The sequence below is a fragment of the Morone saxatilis genome, unplaced genomic scaffold (genome assembly GCF_004916995.1).
Source record: "Morone saxatilis isolate NCDOM2014 unplaced genomic scaffold, NCSU_SB_2.0 Contig1, whole genome shotgun sequence".
Taxonomy (NCBI): Eukaryota; Metazoa; Chordata; class Actinopteri; family Moronidae; genus Morone; species Morone saxatilis.
The window spans coordinates 10199733-10217697 of NW_023339651.1; the positions used below are offsets into that span (position 1 = coordinate 10199733).

Here is a 17965-nt window from a genome sequence, read left to right on the forward strand (position 1 = left end):
AAAACGATCGGTGGTTCATATTTTAAGGACCTTATGCGGCCGATAATCAACCAATTGAGAGTGGTGAAGGGTGCTGCCGTAGCCTGGGTTGTTGATCTACGCACGCACACACGCACATGGATTTACAGCTCCAGTCTGAAGCGGATCGATATCCCTCTCCGTTCTTTTTATTTTTTTTACGTCGCCTTTTCTTAACAAGGGAGTGAAGCATCCTGGGATTTATCATCGCTTCGTTAGCGCCGAACTACAGTGAGGTTGCCCCCTCGCTTTGCGCTCTCACCTGTCCATAACCTGTGTGCTTGTGTGGAAGTGTGTATATTCTTGTGCATATCGGTGTGTGTGTGTGTGTGTGTGAGCATATGCGTGTGTTTGGTTTGTTGTCCGCCAGAGGGAGTGTAGGTTATATTGCTTGTGTATGCATTTGAGTGCTGTGCCAGATTTTAATTAGTAGTGTGTGACAGTGAGTGATTGAGTCTGCTTGTGCCTGTGCATTAGTTTATGTTTTATGTTTGTGCATGTAGATGTTTAGGCTAGGCATTGTGTGGGTACTTACTTAAGATGCCCAGCATTTCTTCTGCACCACATCCCCTTCCTCGTATATGCCCTTGCATCATTTGGCCACCTGTTTGACCTCCCGAACACCTCAAGAGACGAAAAAAGCTGCGGCAGGATGAGTGAGCGCTCAGGTGCAAGCACTCTAGCAGCCATGACGCTGGAGGAGCCAGGGGCTGAACAGGCATCTCCCCGAGCCCCGGGCCCCCTCCGCTGTGGCCCCTGTGCTGTTTGGCCTCGCCAGCAGACCTGGCTGTGTGCCGTGCCCCTGGTAATGGGTTTTGTGGGATTGGGACTCAGTCTCATGCTGCTGAAATGGATTGTGGTGGGATCTGTCCAAGACTATGTCCCCACAGATCTGGTGGATCCCAAAGGTAGCATTGGACAGGACCCTATATTTCTCTCCAAACCCAGTGCCATGCCCAAGGGCCCTGACATTTCCACTGCAACCACTACTTCAGCTGCCTCTACCACAGCAATGGTGTCGACTACCACGCCGCTAGCCGCGGATGGTACCGCCCCAGCGCCAAGAACTCGATCAGGGCCACCAGCAAACCACTCAGCCAATGGCAGCACTGCCAATGGAGATGGCAACCGCGCCCCACACCTTCACAACCGCGTAGGCACTCGCATTAGTGGGACTGTGGTTACCACCTCCACCACTCGCGCCACCCGACTCACCCCACCACCCAATGGTAAGGAAGTCACCCCTCGCAGCACCGTCAGAAAAGGAAGCAGTGCTAGTAATGGACGTAATGGAGCTGCCAACTCAAAGCCAGGACAGACTTCTGCTACCGTCACCACCACAGCACCCACCACAACTACGGCTACTGTGAAGACCACCTCCAAGGTGCAACCGACCACCTCCCAGCCGGCTGTCCCGGTTAAGCCCACGTCACGCTGGAATCATGGGCGCCCAGGAAAGGGCCCAGCCACACGCCCACACCACCGTTTCCGAACACGTAAGTTTACTTTTTGGATTTATAGAGTTGTGTGAGAAATGCAGTTGTGTGAGGTTATCTGTGGATCTTGAGATGAGTGTTTCACAAGAGCTATTTTATAGGCCTTTACGGCAGTAAAAATGGTATGTAACTATAGCTGCCAGTTATCATAATAACTGTATCCATGGGTAAAAAACTAAAAAAATCTTTTGTCTGATATGCTTTGATATGACTCATGGCCTGAGAATATAAATTATTTCCTTTTATATCCACATGGAAAGTGGATACTTCAGCAGCTTAACATTAATCGTATTCATTAGCACAGACAGATATCAGGGGATATTCTCAGTATTTTCAACCCTCTCGTCTTTATCTTTCACTTGTGCATTAATCCGATATGAATCTTACCTCCGGAGGAGTTTTTTTCCACACACTGGTTTAAGTACCATTAAAGGCAAGGCTCCATGTAGTAGAATTTATTTTATTTTGTCTGCTAGAGTTGGGATGTTATAGCTTTGTGATGTGTGCTGTGACTAAGGACAGCATATTTGTGTTATGAAAACAAATAACAGGAGCTGGTGAGGTGTCGAAGTGGGAGAAAGGTTAGCTCTCACCTCCTGTCTAGAGGAATCAGATATAGCAAGGCCACACATCTCATTTAGATGAGAGGATACTGGGAGCAGAGTGTCGCAGGTACTGCTTTCACACTGCAGGGAGATACTGAGGGAAAGGGAAAGAAAAAGAGGCTCAGAGAGGGAAAATGGAGGGATATAGGGATGAGAACAAGGTTGCAAAGGACAAGTGGATATAGATGAGATAGGAAATGGGGAAAAAGAGGAAAAATACTTTTGAAAACAACATGAAACTGAAGAGGGTGGCAAAGGAAGGAAAAGACTGCAGGAAGCACAACAAAGTAGGGGAATGAAGAGTGGGAGCTGTGAGTAGAGAAAGATGGCAGATGGAGTGGGCTAAGTGAGGGAAAGGCTTGAGGGAGACAGAGAGTATAAAGCAGGGGAGCTGTGAATTTTGCATATGTAGCATTGTGTAAAGAAGGAAGACTTCCTGATTATTCATTCCACAAGGGACATGTTTTTAACATCACAAGGTATTTCTTTCAGACGTGGGTGGGGCAGGATGCAAGTGTAATCATGAGTACTGACTATGTAGTTTTTTTTTTTTTTTCCCTCAAACTCTAGGCGCTCTATTTTCTAACACATTCTGTTGCAACATGGGATTTTATTGGCAGCTTTCATTTAAAACTCCCTTTTGGCTCATCATCATCTATATTTAGTTGTATATTCATCTTAGCTTCCGATTGTTTGTAGCAATGCAAAGGATCCAGGGAGAAACAAGTACTATGATCAACATGTCATGATAGAAATGTGAGCTAAACGGTTTTACCATGGGAGTAAATTATGAAATAGTAATTTTCCTGTTTTTTTCTTCTTCAACAAAGTGCTCTAGAGGGCAAAGACAACCCATTAATATGAAAGCTGAAACCTTTATTTCTCCATATTTCTGGTATGGGTCATATGTTTGGACAGCAGTTCCGGTTGACTACATAGTATCATCTCGTTTATCAGTTGGACGCGTCAATGGCATCGATTCCACAGGCAAACAGTGATCAAGTGACACAATTTTCTTCTTCTTTACCTCGGGGCAAATTATTTTCAGCATAGCAGGTTGGACATTGGATATTAAACCATTTTTACTGTTTGCAGCTTTGGAGAAAATAACTTTTCCCATTTGAGGGAGAACATTGGCTGTGGTCAGCTTGAATTTACCCAGCATCAATAGATTCCAATGGTGACAAAAATATAGAAATGCCCACAGACGGCCATCAGACTCCTCCTGCAGCATAATCCACTGCTTCAGAGTCAATTACGTCACTCGACAAAGAGCTGCCAAACAGCTGAAAGCTGCCAAACCGGGCAGCCCCCTTGTGTGAACATCAGGACGCATCTGTTTGTACTGTATGCTATAAAAGGGCACTGCCTTCAAAAGCTAAAGCATACTTAGTAAAGCTGCCCTCAATTAATAAAAGCTTTCACAAGTAATTTTGAGTAGAGGCTGATGTTGTTAAGTCTTTACAGCCTACATCATACAGAGTTGGGTGACATTTTGGCCCAGTTGTGGAATTTTATCCCTGTTTTTAGTAAATATCTCTCGGGTAACAGGTGGCGCTTTACAGACACCAAAACACACCTCTGCTATGCTCACTGAGTTTCAAATTGGTGGGGACAGATTTTTGCTAATATTGTAGTTAACTCCTTTTTTAAAAATCTTTATATATATTTTTGGGGGGATTGTTTTGCGTTTATTTGACAGGACAGCCAAGATAGATAGGAAAGGGGATGACACACAGCAAAGGGCCACAGGTTGGACTCAAACCCATGGCCACTGCAGCAAGGACTCAGCCTTTGTATCACAGTGCCCCACATTTTGGTAAACTCTGTGTCTCATTTGAACAAAGAATATACAGTAGAAAAACTAGTGAAACCTGTATACTCTCAGCCCCTATCGTTTTGGCCCAGAACAATACCATGGCAGCAAGCATGATTAAAACACTCTGGTAACCATTGGTAATGATGACGTCAATGTCAGTGACAAAAACCTTAAATAAAATAATTGTACTTGTAGAATCAGATGTTGTGGGTTTGCACCTATCTGCTACTTTCTGAAAAAGACCATCAGTATCTTCTTTATAATTCAGAAAGGGGTTTTGTAGAGAATGTCAAGTGGGAAGTAACTCACTTAGCACATTATACTGTGTGTATTATGGTATCATATAATTATATTTTAAACATCTATTTAATGACACAGTGATCTGACAGGATGTGCCTTTTAAAGTTTACATTTCACTAATATGATTATTTAAAGTTTCTGTTGTAAGATTGCTGAGGGTCTTACTCATATTACAGTCTATTCTCATGGCCCAGGATCTGTGCATGAATGCTTTGCTGTCACTGATGACTGTTAGGCTGAGACATCTGTGGCAGAATGCGTGTTTTATTTGAACTTGAACATGTGACATTGGATGACAGATATTTGATAGCACAGAAGTATAGGTTTCGACACGTTAACAGAAGTCAATAATGCTAGAATTGAATTTGCTTGGATGTTATTCTATCCCGTATCTAATATTGACACTGATGTTTTGGGTGAAAATATTGAAGCATTTACTTTACTATTACTTTTATTCACATAACCCTTGTGTACAGCATTTATGTGCTAAATTATATGCAACTCTAAAACAGTATCCTAAGGGGAAAAAGCAGCCTTTTATGAAGCTAACTGTGAAGTTTCAAACTTCTAAAGCTTGGCTGTATCATGCTTACACTGATAGTATGTAGAGTTGTGCAATGCAGCCTATTTAAAGTGTAATCATACACATAAAATGTCTTGCTGATGATGAAATGCTCTGTAAAACATGGCTTCAGGTGCATTTGTCCACAGTTAAGTGATCTCATATTTTATCTTAAGTTGTGTGCTAATGCAGTTATACTGTACGGTCTCGGGTTTCAGTTAATCTGGACTGGATATAGGAGGCAGTAACATGATTTTATTCTCTACTCTACTCATTGCTATTGGTCCTGCTGTTTGGTGGAGATCTAAATGAATCTCTGTGTCTCTGTGAAAGACGAGCTCTGTCCGTTGGGGATAATGGCATATTTTACCTACCCCCTTTGTCTTTTTTCCTCCTCTTTCCCTCGCACTTCCCCATAGTTATTGTGTCCACTCTCTGTTTCATTGTACTCTCTCATCTATTTTTGCTTTGCTTTTGTGTTTTCTATGTTAGTTTATACGTTAGCTCCTCGGCTCACACTCATGAGCATATGGGCAGAGGCAGCAAAAATTGGCACACTTGAACACAAAGACAAGCATGTAGCGTGTGTGTGCCATATTCATGAATCTATCATCTGGTTTTTTGTATCTGAGGCTATTATGTATCCGACTCCACTCTCTACATACAAGCCCCATTGGCTCAGAAGTAGGGGAATAACAGGCGAATGGAGCAGTGCACAATGAATGCCTGTTGGGAAACCATGGGACGCTGTGTTGGCTCAGGGCCCATTCCAGTCTCTTCTTGGTTGTGAGAAATCTTCCTTAGTTTAGTGTAGTTGTAATTCCGTGCACATCCCGATAGCCTAATTCCAGACTTGTGAACCGCCAGCCACATTGAAATTTTTGTCAAGCGATTCAAAAGGTCTGGTGTTGCTCTTCAATTGAATCAATGGCTGTTTCCCCAGTTGGGGAAACAACTGAGTCAGTCAGCGCCTTTTATAGGTGGGACTCATTTTAGGAACGTGTGAGAGCCAGACGCAGCTATCAAGGCTTCTGTAAATCAACTGACTGAAACAACGGCCATTAAATTAGAACAGCTGTGCACTGAAGGCATTTAAAAAAAAAAAGATGAAAAAGTATTGTTGCTGTTCTCCCCATGGGTTTAATTTATCAGCTGGCTCCTTTAGCACTTTAAAAAATGGATTCAATGCTTATTTAGTCCTATATCGTGGAACAACTTGTGCCACAAAGTTCCTGAATTCTTGACTTTGGTATTACTTCTTTATCTATAATATCTTTGGCATTTGATCAGCGTGTTAAAGCTGACTTCTGTCAGCCACTAATGCAGATTCTGTGTCACCTAAGTGACGTAAAGCAGATTGTTACTTCCGTTACAGTGACTGGTTTGGGCAAAACAACTCCCCCCATAACAGAAAACAGCTTAACAAGAGGCCAATGTCAAACTGAATGCTGGGACAGGAATGAAATGACATTTCAGTCTGAACAGGAGGCTAGCATCATACAGTTATGAAGTCAAAAGCCAGTCAGATATTGTTCCACAGCTTTTCTTTTTTTTCAGATAGGAAAACACAGGAGTGTGACACAGATGACAGTTTCCTCTGATGTCACAGAAAGAAAAAGAATAGAAATGGATGTTTTTCCTGACACGCAAGCCCTGGTATTTTTTAAATTATTTTTTTGTTTGTTTGTTTGTTTTTTTTCCTGACTATACATGAAGCCTGCACAAAGTACTACTGTAGGACCAGTGGAGCGTGTAAGGGGGATTAAAAACAAAGATATAAATCCAGTTTGCCTCTCTCTTTCCCTCCTGGGAGGTCAGGCTCAGATTTGCCAGGCTGCCTCTGAGGCCTCTCTGTCTCTCCTGAGACACGCTCTGCTTGTTCGTTGAGGCTGGCCCAAGCAGGGCTGCTTCTGCACAGTGTGTGTGTGTGCAGCTGCACCGATTTACAAATATCTTCATAGTTGGAAAGCAAGCTCTCAAGCTTCAGCTTCTGTGATTTTCTCAGAGTTACTTAGGAACATTTTAGCCCGAACTTTTTTCTACACTTCAGCATGTAACTTCGATCTACAAAGAGAGTAGCTCAATAGTGCAATTTGATGTTAACATACTGAATAATACTTTCAAAGACATTTTTTTCCTTTGGTAGTAGCAGTGGAGCTGGTGCTTTGGGCTGTTAGTCTTAATGAATGCAATTTTTCTCTTAGGAAATACCTGTTTGTGGGGCACCCTGGTAGCTCACCTGGTGGAGCTGGTACCCCACATACCAAGGCTGAGTCCTTGCTGCAGCAGCCCAGGGGTTCAAGTCTGTGGCCCTTTGCAGCGTATCATCCCCTCTCTCTCTCTCTTCCATCTTTCCGGTTACACTTCAACTGTCACTATCAATTAAAGGCAATAAAAAGCCCAAAATATATGTGTGAACATATATCTTTACCTATTTGAAATGACAATACGGTGGTGAAATTGTGTGTCTGTGGTGGCCTCGGTTTAAAAGAAGCTTAAATATTTAAAAAGAATGGGGAGTTATTTCATTATCCATAGGATGCTTGCAAGAATGTTACAATACCAGAAATAGAAATTATTCATATTAGCATTGCTGGAGGTTGCATTAGCAACATTATGCCTTTAGACATGCATGTTACAGTTTCTACTATGCTAAAAACGTACATATTCAAAACAAAGCTTGTTTGTTCTTCTCCAAAGAAAAGCATGAACTATCCTCATATTGTTGGCATAGTTGAGATTCATTAGACAGTAAAAGATGTGTGCATATATTTTGTACCAGCAAATGAATAAAACTGCAGCATTCTGCAGTGTCTGCCCTGAACATCTAGCTAGCAGAGACACTTGACACTGATGGGCACCAATTACAAAGCAGAATACATCAGTGTATTCAGTGGGGTAAGCCTGCAGACAAATTATCCCAGACTGACAGCCCAGCGAAAACTTGAAATTTTGTGGGAATTGATCCCATGCCCTTTCCATTGCTAGTGCCACGCTCTACCCACTGAACCTCACAGAATCAATAAGGAAGAGGGAGGGGGAGAGCCCCTAGTAAGGAGGGCTGAGAGAGAGAGAAAGAGATAAAGCAGAGGGACAGAAATAGGGTGTGTTGGATACAAAAAAAAATAATTTATTTGGGACAAAGACTGTCAAAAACCATGAGAGTGTGCTCCAGAAGTAAGGATCTTGCTGCAAGGTAAAGGCATATTCTCATCACAGTTGAGTGAATGAGCCTTGGCCAGAAATTTTACATATCTCAAGCCACCATTTTACCCATTCTATTGTTATCTCTCTCATTTGTATGCAGATTGCCCTGAAGGTATTATCCATATTGCATGCATGATGTATCCTATACAGAACTGAATCAGAAGGTCTGTGTAAATCAGCTGAGGTTATCAGTGTATTATATGATATTATATGTATAATGTATAATGTATAATATAATGCCACCATAGGTACGTGTGTGTCTGTGTGTGTGTGGAATATTGTGCCAACTTTAGGTAATCAACCACCTGAATCAACACATCAGGAAATTAATCGGAAAGTTTTCTGAGAAAACTCTCTTCTCTGGTTCCACCCTCTCAAATGTAAGGATGCAATGTTTTTATTTTTAATATAAAACAAGAAATCAATTAATTGGGAAAATAATGGTAAAATTAATTGAGAATGAAAAGAATTGTTAGTCACAGCTCTAAACCATTGTACCAAAAGAAAACCAGTGCTGTAGTGGTCTCTGCTCTGTCTAGTATTTGTCATACGTTACCACTGTTGAGGGCATACTAGAGAGAAACAAGCAAGCATTGACACGTGAGCAGTATGCTAATGGTTTAGATACATGAAGGTGAAACTGCTACCAAAATGTGTCATGTTGGCTTTACGGTCCAATACACAGCCTACTGTGTAACATCCGAGATTGGAGACTTGGATTTTTGTTGCACGCCCTCCTCCCTCACGCAAACGGACATTTGATCCTCGAGTTGAGCCTCTTAGGCAACACTTCCTCCCAGGCTATGTACACATCCTGCCTCCTTCAGGTCAATTTGCAGACTGTAACCACAACCATGGCCGTAACCTTAACCTTAACCTTTTATAACCTAAAGCACACAGGGGTTGTTGGGGGTGCTAAAAGGACTGGGACCAAGTGCTTCCTGAGGGACTTGACTAAACAAAGCTGCTGGTTTTTCTCTCTCTCCCTGCCACACGAGCAAGACCTTGAAGATACAAAAAACATACCCAAAATCTCACAACACTAAAAAAAACAAGATCAAACAAGATATCTTCGGCCTTTTATTGTTAATTCCCCTGTAGTGTCAAATGATGATTATCCAGCCAGTTGGGTCTAATATTATGAATAAGGTGTCCATTACATCCCATGCACTGTATGCATACCAGTAGAAGTTTGTTGCTACTGTAATAGATATCTTGTGATGTTAATTTGATGTTTTCGAGTGTCATTTGACTCTCAGGCAGCGATCAGTGGACCCATAGATTGGTGGAGGAAAAGCTTTGCTACTGTAAGTACTGATTGAAGCCATCTTAGGGCTTCTTAATGTCACTGTGTGATTTATATAGACAAAATGTCCACCGGGAGGTGGCAGAGAAAAGAAGAGGCTGGACGGGCGTGCGGCGGGCTGAAATATTAATGTATGGAAAGAGAAACATGTGCAATGTGTGTTGCCGGAAGTGTGAATAATTGATGAAACTTCCCTTTTATAAAGTGCTTGAGATGTCCTATACTATAATCTAATGGCAGAAACATGGTATGGAATTTTACTGTAGAGTAGGACTCTACGAACTGTCTTTCAGCGGCAAAGGCACCAATAGTATCTGACGTTTCATATTAGTAGCTGTCCCTTGAAACAAAACCAGTAAAAACTTTAGATTCACATTCCCCCCACAGAGGTAATGGTTACTAATGTTCCCACTGAGAAATAAAGGTGTTGTTAGCCCAAGGAAAGAAATAATCCTAATTGAAAGTAAACAGTGGGATCATTATTGTCTCTGAACATGACTCCCCTGCTTTATATCTTTTCAAATTGGAAGAAATGGAGAGGAGAGAACAATTTTAAAGACTGGGTTTACTGGTGGTGGTGGTGATGTGTGTGTGCTGGGGGAGTACTCACTAATTCACTCATTTTAATCACACGCTGTCATGCCTACTTACCCACAAGTCTGCCACAGTGCTTTTTTGCATTTTAGGAATGGGTACTTAGTATAGGCCTGCGTCTAATCCACAAAATCCCAGTCGGTCATTCATTCACGCATTTATTCATTCATTCATTCATGTATGTGCAGGGAACACAGTGACTTGCTGATAGCTCAAGGGGCACTGAGATATAGTAGTGCATGGGGCTGTGGCAGCGCAGAGAGGATTACAGTCCATCATATCTGATCTGAGACTGTTAGATCCCAATATTGAATTACGGACCCTGCGGGGTCTCTGGTTCCGTTATCAATTTGCAAACGAATAACGCGGAAAGCCAGAGGATGGGAGCTGGGGGGGGGGGGGGGGCGGGGCGGGGTGGGGTGGCTTTGAGGCAGGTTTTGGTGGGATGCGATGAATCTAATAACAGCCAATTTTGTTTTTTTCCAAGGGACTGCAAGTGGCAACACAACTGCAGTGCCATGTGTGATTTAGGTATTATGGAGCTTGAGTTCTTCCTTATTCACTTGGATATATGGTCCCATTTTGGAGGGATTACAGCTGTAGTGGCTGCATAAAGCCTTCATTAACCATTATAAAAACATATTTATGGCCCACATATCCTTTAAAGCTACATTTTAAAAGCCGTATGAGGGGTTATAAAAGGAGAGCACTGCGGGAAAGACTTTAAGACATATGATATATGATGATGTTTTTGAGTTTTATTAATGTTAAATGACATTTTAAATAGATACTCAAGTAAGTAACAATTCATGTAGAAATAATCCCAATCTGCCACATTGTTAGTTTCAAACTTGCATTTATATTGTTGGCATGGAAAAAGGCCTCCAATTGTATTCAATTCCTCCAAAGTTGTCTGTATTTAAACTGCATAGTCTGCGTAGTCACGACTTCAAACTGAGGTGTGCACGGCATGTGGAACATGATTTCTCACAAGCCCTGCTTCGCACATAGCATCTGGGTACATGACGAGCCTGCAGGAAAGTGTGGATTGCGGAGGTTGCAGCAGTCGGATTGATTCACTGCAATGTGTGGCCTGCTGCCACCCCCAGTGACGGGAAATGTGCCATGGTGCCCCGGTTGAGATGGAGAGGCTTGTTGTGTCGTGTGGAGGTGGAGATGGAGATGGAGGTCACCTCTCTCTCTTTCTCTCTCTCCCCTCCCTCCCACTATCATTCATGCCTCTATACTTAGTTTCTCCTTTTTTTTATTCTCATCCTCCTGTCCTCTATTTTAAGGCAGCCTCTTGCCTCTCTGTGTGCTCTCAGTTCTTTTTTGTGGGCTTCCTTTATTCACCTCACATTGCTGACAGTACTATCCAATGAGAGCTCTTATCTTTGGAGTGTACCGGAAGAGATAAGGGCATCATTCATCATTCAATATTACTAATACTGCCACTGCTTCCTGCAAAGAATTGTCAAGGAAATGAGGATAGATGCCAAGACTATTTCATTATTGGGCCCCTGAAGTTCCTCAGTTCTCCTTTTTATACCCAACCTTCAAACTGCCTAGGTGTAACATGCTTAGTCATAGCTTTCCATGACAGATCAGGGCCTTACACAAACATTTCCATTCACATCTTTTTTTAACCTTATGGTGGATTTCAAATGGGATTGCAAATAGATTATCCAATTCATCTGTTATTTTGTAAAGCATTACATAATGGTAATATGTTATGCCTCAAATGCACAAATGGAGAAATTGGCAAATATTCCTAATAATACAGTTACAACTCTAAGAGCTGGTATTTTTAACTCATACTCTTTGTACTCACTCCTTCAAAAGGCAGAAATTTATGAATACATTTTCTTACCTCAGAACTCTGTGCTTACTGAAAGTAAATCCTCCATGTTCTGTCTTCCCACTAGATGTTTTAATCATGACTCTAACAATGTCTCAGATAATGCCCTGAAAATTAAAAACACATCATTTGAGAGTGGACTTTTTTATAACCACTGTTTTTAAATGTCCAAAGAAAACCTAACATAGACAGCAAGGTCCAAAGCAGCTCTTTCCCATTCCACACGTTCCTTTTATAAGAAAGACATTTTATCTGAGACTTACTGTAATACCGTCTCCAATAACGTCAGTTGTGGTTCTGCTGGAAGTCTTTCTGAATGTTTTTGAAGAATTGTGTTCATACATACATCTCAGGGAGGACATTTTGTGTCAAGGACACTGCCTTGGTAACACGCTTCTCTGCCATCCTTAAAAATCTATTAAGAGGCTGCAGAATATTCAACATCCTGCTGCTAGACGTCTGATCAAAACTAAAAGAGAGAGAGGGATATTCCAGTGGAAGTGGGGTGATAAGCTATTTTAACTCAGCACAGTGTGTTTTGAAGAACACTGGCTCCATGTATCATTAGGACATAACTTTAAAGTACTTTTGATTGTACATAAAGCTTTAAGTGGCTGAGGACAGCCTACACTGTAGATCCCGCGTGGTTTTATGTTTGTCGACGATCAGTCTGATCCTCCTCTGTGTATTTGTTAGATGTTGAAAAGCGGAAAAAGAAAACGGGAGATGGGTTCTTTTTTTAAAAACTCTGCTCCCAAACTGTGGAATACCATTCCCAAGGATATTAAGGAAGCAAGTTCAGTGAGACAGCTTAAAAAGACATCTTATTTCAGTTAGCTTTCAACTGTTCTTTCAACTTGCAATGTTTCCGTTTCTCTGCACCTCTTTTTAGTATTGCATTACTTTTATAGATGTTAGCTTTTGCCCCTTTTTAGCCCAACAAATGTCCTTTTTTCCATATTATGCAGCACTTTAAGATTCATATATTGTTATTAATAAATTATATTATTTAGGTATATAGATTTAGCGATTAAGAATCATCTTTTGTATTGTGTTCCTGTTTAAACTGAAAGATGACCTAATGCCCCTCTGTGAAGTTACAGCAGATGCCATTATTTTCAAACACTGTGTCAGAAGCCCCAGGTGTGCTGATCATGGCATTGATGAATTGTGAGAGAGGAAGAGCCCGAGTGGTGAGGGAGATGGAGACAGGGATCGACTGAGGTCCTCTCATGTTATTTTCCTGGGGGTGCGCACAGCTTGTCTCATGCAGTAATCCATGCATGGTAAAACCTTATCCATGGGGATAATGTCAACTCACTCCCGAAGATAACAAGACAAAAGCCCTTGCCTAGCGCTCACTCCAGAGTGTGTTTTATGTTTACCTAATCTGCCATCTTACATGGCTCTGTTTTATGGATTTGTTGCCCGAGCTTGCCGATTAACACAAACATACAGCTTTACTGCTTTATACAGAAATTACATTTATTTTATTTCAAGTACGTCAGGCGCCCTTTCCTGTTTGAGTAAAAACAATACTAATTTATGGTTCAAGCACAAAGGCTGCATTGGAACAGTGTGTAGTCAGTGGTGCTACAACTGTTATTGTACAGTATGTAATGTAACACATTTATCGTCCGTCATGCTTGCCGGCATTTAATTGTATTTTAGCCTCGGATATAAGTGTGCCAGGTGTTTTTATTACTCATGGCACTCATGGATACATGATTACTTGTGGCAAGTTGATTGAACGGGTCTAAGTGGGGAGTTACTGTACATTGCCTGCTGTGCTACAAAGTTAACTGGAGGAGCCAGTTTCAATTTCATTGTGTACGACCGACCCTCCCCCTACCCGCCGGCCCCGCGCCGCGGACCGCTTCTCCCGTCCGCCGGCCCTTTGGCCTGCCTGTGTGTGTGTCGCGTGTGTGTGTGTGTGTGTGTAGGGTGTGTGTGTGTGTGTGGTTGGGCATTCTTTAGTAGCACAGTGCAAGGATCAAAAGATCATAAATGGACATTTGGCAGTATAGTTCATGCTCAAAGTGGCCTAAGAGATCCAAAGTTTAAGGACATTGAATCTGCACCAGACTAAAAGAGCATCCATCACATTAACACCCAACCCGTCAGACAACTTAGTGAATTATATATTGAAAGTTCCCCCTCGAACATCCAGGCAGAGACATCTTTCTCTCTGTCTCTTCCCTCCATCTGATGCACTGCATTGAATCATTGATGGGACATCCACAACAACAGCGCTCCTCCCTATAAAACACCTGTCACAGACAGCCTGAAAGGAATACAACCGGAGCGAGATGTGGAATCTGTTTTGATCTTTTGAATAGTGAGTATGCGGCAAAATAATGCATATTGGACCTTGAGTACAAATAACTGTGAGGTTGACAACACTAAATACAATATTTTGAACTGTTAACTTACTGGAGTTCACTGACAGAAACTAGCTACATAAATTCTCATCCTCGTGATTTCATGAAAGCACACTGGCATGTGAGTGACATTCTCTTTCAGTGTCATCTCCTGTTATCTACTGAGGAAATGGAAACACCAAACCCTATTATATATTTTCCATGATGACTATTAATGGAATGGATTGAAGGATTCAGTGCAAGTGAGACACTGCCGTTGTAGGCACTAATATGCACTCCTCTCTAAGTCATAAAGTATACTCTTTGATCCCAGCTGGAGTCAGGGATGCTTCAGGGATATGATGGAATATTTTATTGCTGTTGTGGGAAAGCAATTGGTGGGGTTGCCTCAGTCCGTCAGTTTCACCCTCTCCTGATATTAAGTTAAGCTTTAAAGCCTCAGCCGGGTACCCAAGTGACTATTTTGCATGTTGTTACTCCTAAAATGTCTGTTGTACAAAAGGGCTGTGTTATCTCTGAATTTTCCGTGCGTGTGTGTGTCTGGTAAGGGTGTTGTTGGACTGGCAAGGGTTGGGAGGGTTAGTGAAGATGAGGCTGATGCTCCTGCCAAAAAGGGTCTGTGGCATTACAGAGAATAATGAAGATTAAGCTGAGATCGGGTAGTGGGAAGATTGGAGGGTCAGTGTGTAAGATCAATGTATGGAGGGAAGAGGAGATAGATGAAGGTGAGGGCAGACAGATTTCCTGTTTCTCAGAAGTGGAAACCGTTTTGATTAAAAGAACCCACATTTCTCTGGCCACGTGGCCACGTCAAAGCGTGACAAGATAAGAAAATAAAGCACAAAGCATAATTTATGACCGCCTTCTTGGCAGAGAGTTTGGGGGAGTTTTAAGTTGTCGGATTCTGGACCACAAACAAGGTCAGCCCTCAACACAATTGTGATATTTTTGTACTTTTTGTACATAACCTCCAGCCAAAGCTTTTGGGATTTATGAAGTCTAAAAGTTAATGTGTTGTTCATCACAATTTACTTCAAGAGCATTTTCCATTTGTACTCAGTACAGTGTACATCTAAAGCAAAGCATGCAGTAATATAGAATCATAATAAGCAAGCCGGTACTTTTGTGTTGGGTCATGTTCAGGGCAAGGCCATCAAACACTGGGCATAAATCAGAAAATAGACCCGCACTTGTTCTTAATCCACAACAGCTGTTGTATGTGTGTACATGATGGATATCATGCTTGTCCACACGTGCATGTGTGTATGTGTGGGAGACACAGGGGGGGAGATAGCAAGGCCAGATGGGTCCAGCTGTGGATCTGGTGGCCTAGATAAAGGCTAGATGGCTGCCACCACCTTCATGAGGTGCCAGCAGAACATTTAGAGTAGGTGTTAAAAGCTTGAAGGCTTTGATAGACTCCAGTGGATAGAGCACTCATTAGAAGCTGCTTTTTTTTTAATGAAGTCTAGAATGTTAAAAATTGATCACCTCGCTGGGGCATCTGTGTCCATTAAAGGTTAAAATTACCATGACATCTTTGATGTATCAATCAGGAAACTGTACTTTCCTACATAGCTACTGGACTGAAACTAACAATTATTTTCATTACCAATTTTCATTTTACATTCATTTAATAATAAAAAGAATAGTAAAATTGACCATTAGATTTTCCAAGTTGAGTTCTAAACAAGAGTGTATATCTTCCCAAAGCCCAAGGTTAAAAAAATTATAAATTGTTTGTCTGTCATCTACTTGATTAACCGACTAATCATGTCTTAACTCATGGTTGTAAATGTGTGGCGGAATTATGAAAAAGTGTAGAAAAATTAAGCAATTTCCTTTTTTTTACAATTTGACCAGACAGTAGTTGCAGCCTGTAGCGGCCATTTCAGAAAACCTCAGCACACAGCCCACTCCCACACAAACACTTAAATGGCCATTATGAGAGGAGAGGTGGAGAGCCGGTGCTGCCCTGTGGAGAAGGAGGAGGTGAAGTAGCCAGCCTCTGTCCTTTTTCCAGGGAACTCTAGGACAGCGAGAGCCTTCACCAGCACCCCAGGGAGAGGGAAGACAGATTAATGCAGAGGCTTTAATATTTCAGATGAAAACGTATTACTGCTCTCTTGCTCTTTCTCCTCCCCCCACCCACCCTTCTCTCTCTTTCTCTCTCTTCCGCTTCTCTCTCTCCGTCTCTCTTTCCTCTCTTGGTCAGGAGAAGTGGGTTCCGGCCATTTTCTCTTGCTCCATTCTTATGTCTTTCTCCCTGCCTAAAAGCACGAATGTGTTCTGCTGAGGGGTAGATTTCCCCGTCCAAAGCTTCTCTGTCTACTCGTTGTGACAGGAAGTGGTAGATCAGCGAGAGACAAATCTAAATGAATGGTGGAGTGTGTGTGTGTTTTTGAGTGTGTGGGGCTTTTCTGTCTGTCTGGCTCTTGACCTTGCAACCAACCCTCGCTGTCCTTTTTGGTAACATGTTATATCTATGCATCATCCTGGATGAGAGAAACTGTGGTTCTGTCCACTTATGTCTCTGTCTTGATAACATATATGAGAAACACCCACACCCAGTGATGTTTTATAGGTCACACAGCCACTGTCTTCAGACGTCAGAACAATCCATTGTGATCACATTTTTTATCTGGTCTGGTGGCTTCTATCCTGGCTTAAGAATAGAGATTCAGCATATAACATATTACAACATACGTAGGTTTCCAACATGTCTGCTGGCAAGACAATCCAGCCTAAGAAGATTAAAACAGACAAACCCTTTACGTGTGTTTGATCAGGCCACATAAAGCAGAATTATGAGCAGGGTATGTCATAAGGCATCTCTTAGGGGACTCATGGACTATGCACCAAGCTTTTAGAGAGTGATGGAAAAAATCTATAGCATCTTATTGCCTTATTTAATGACAGTAATGTTCATAGATACTCCAGTCTTTGTCTCATGCTCAAGTTGTCCATTACACTTTTGTCAAAACAGATGGCTAAAAGAAAGATTGATGCTTGGCTGTATTAAAAGAACTAGATATTTTCCAAGTTAAGGGTCTTTAAGCTTCAACATTTTTGGACATGAAGCAAATGCATTAGAGGAGTCAGTGCGGGCACCAACCCTAGATCTAATGATGCCCAATTAAAATTCATTCTTTTTATTATATCTGGGTATGGCAACAACAGTTTGGATACGGTTAGGGAAAGATAGTGGTTATGGCAAAGAGGGCTGTAACTAATGATAATTTTCATTATCGACTAATCTACGGAATGAATTGTAAATGCAAATATTAATTGCAGCTCTGACCAGAAACAAACTCCCAGACGAAAGCCTCGAGCTCAAGTCAGATGACTTCCTAACATAAACGACACACTCTTTTCTGCACTGACACTGAACGCGGGTGCTGGATGTAAATCACGCATAGCAAATTCGCCAATATGGATATAATGATGCTGATACTGCTCCGTACACATGAATGACACAAAAATAATATGCTGATAATGGCTCTATTTAATTCATACTGAACCTAATGCTGCATATTGTGATAATTTAAATACTTATGCATGTGTCATGCTTAGTACATTTTAGCTGTCTCTTTCATGATGGTTTTGTACTTGGAAAAAGACAAATGTGCCACATAACTGCAAGCTCCTAGTCCTGCAGGGAAATGTATTCCCTGCAGTGAATCTTGGGTCAGACCTCGGGTTACCTCCCATGTACCGTCTCCTCCTAGCCCAGTAAAACTCCAATGGGAGATCTTACAGGTGCCCAAGCCACCCCTGCTACTGTAGTGTTTTTTCAATCAGGAGATCGTGCTGGTAGGT

General features: G+C 41.9%; 1 protein-coding gene across 1 annotated transcript in view; it reads left to right on the forward strand.

Annotated features, from left to right (window-relative positions):
- Positions 1-50: 50 nt before the first annotated feature.
- Positions 51-17965, forward strand: part of nrg3b (neuregulin 3b) — a 173093-nt gene continuing 155178 nt past the window's right edge. The window contains exon 1 of the mRNA XM_035666840.1: positions 51-1514. Within this exon, the coding sequence (XP_035522733.1) occupies positions 671-1514 (844 nt within the window). The 5' untranslated portion in view covers positions 51-670. The remainder of the gene's footprint in view (positions 1515-17965) is intronic.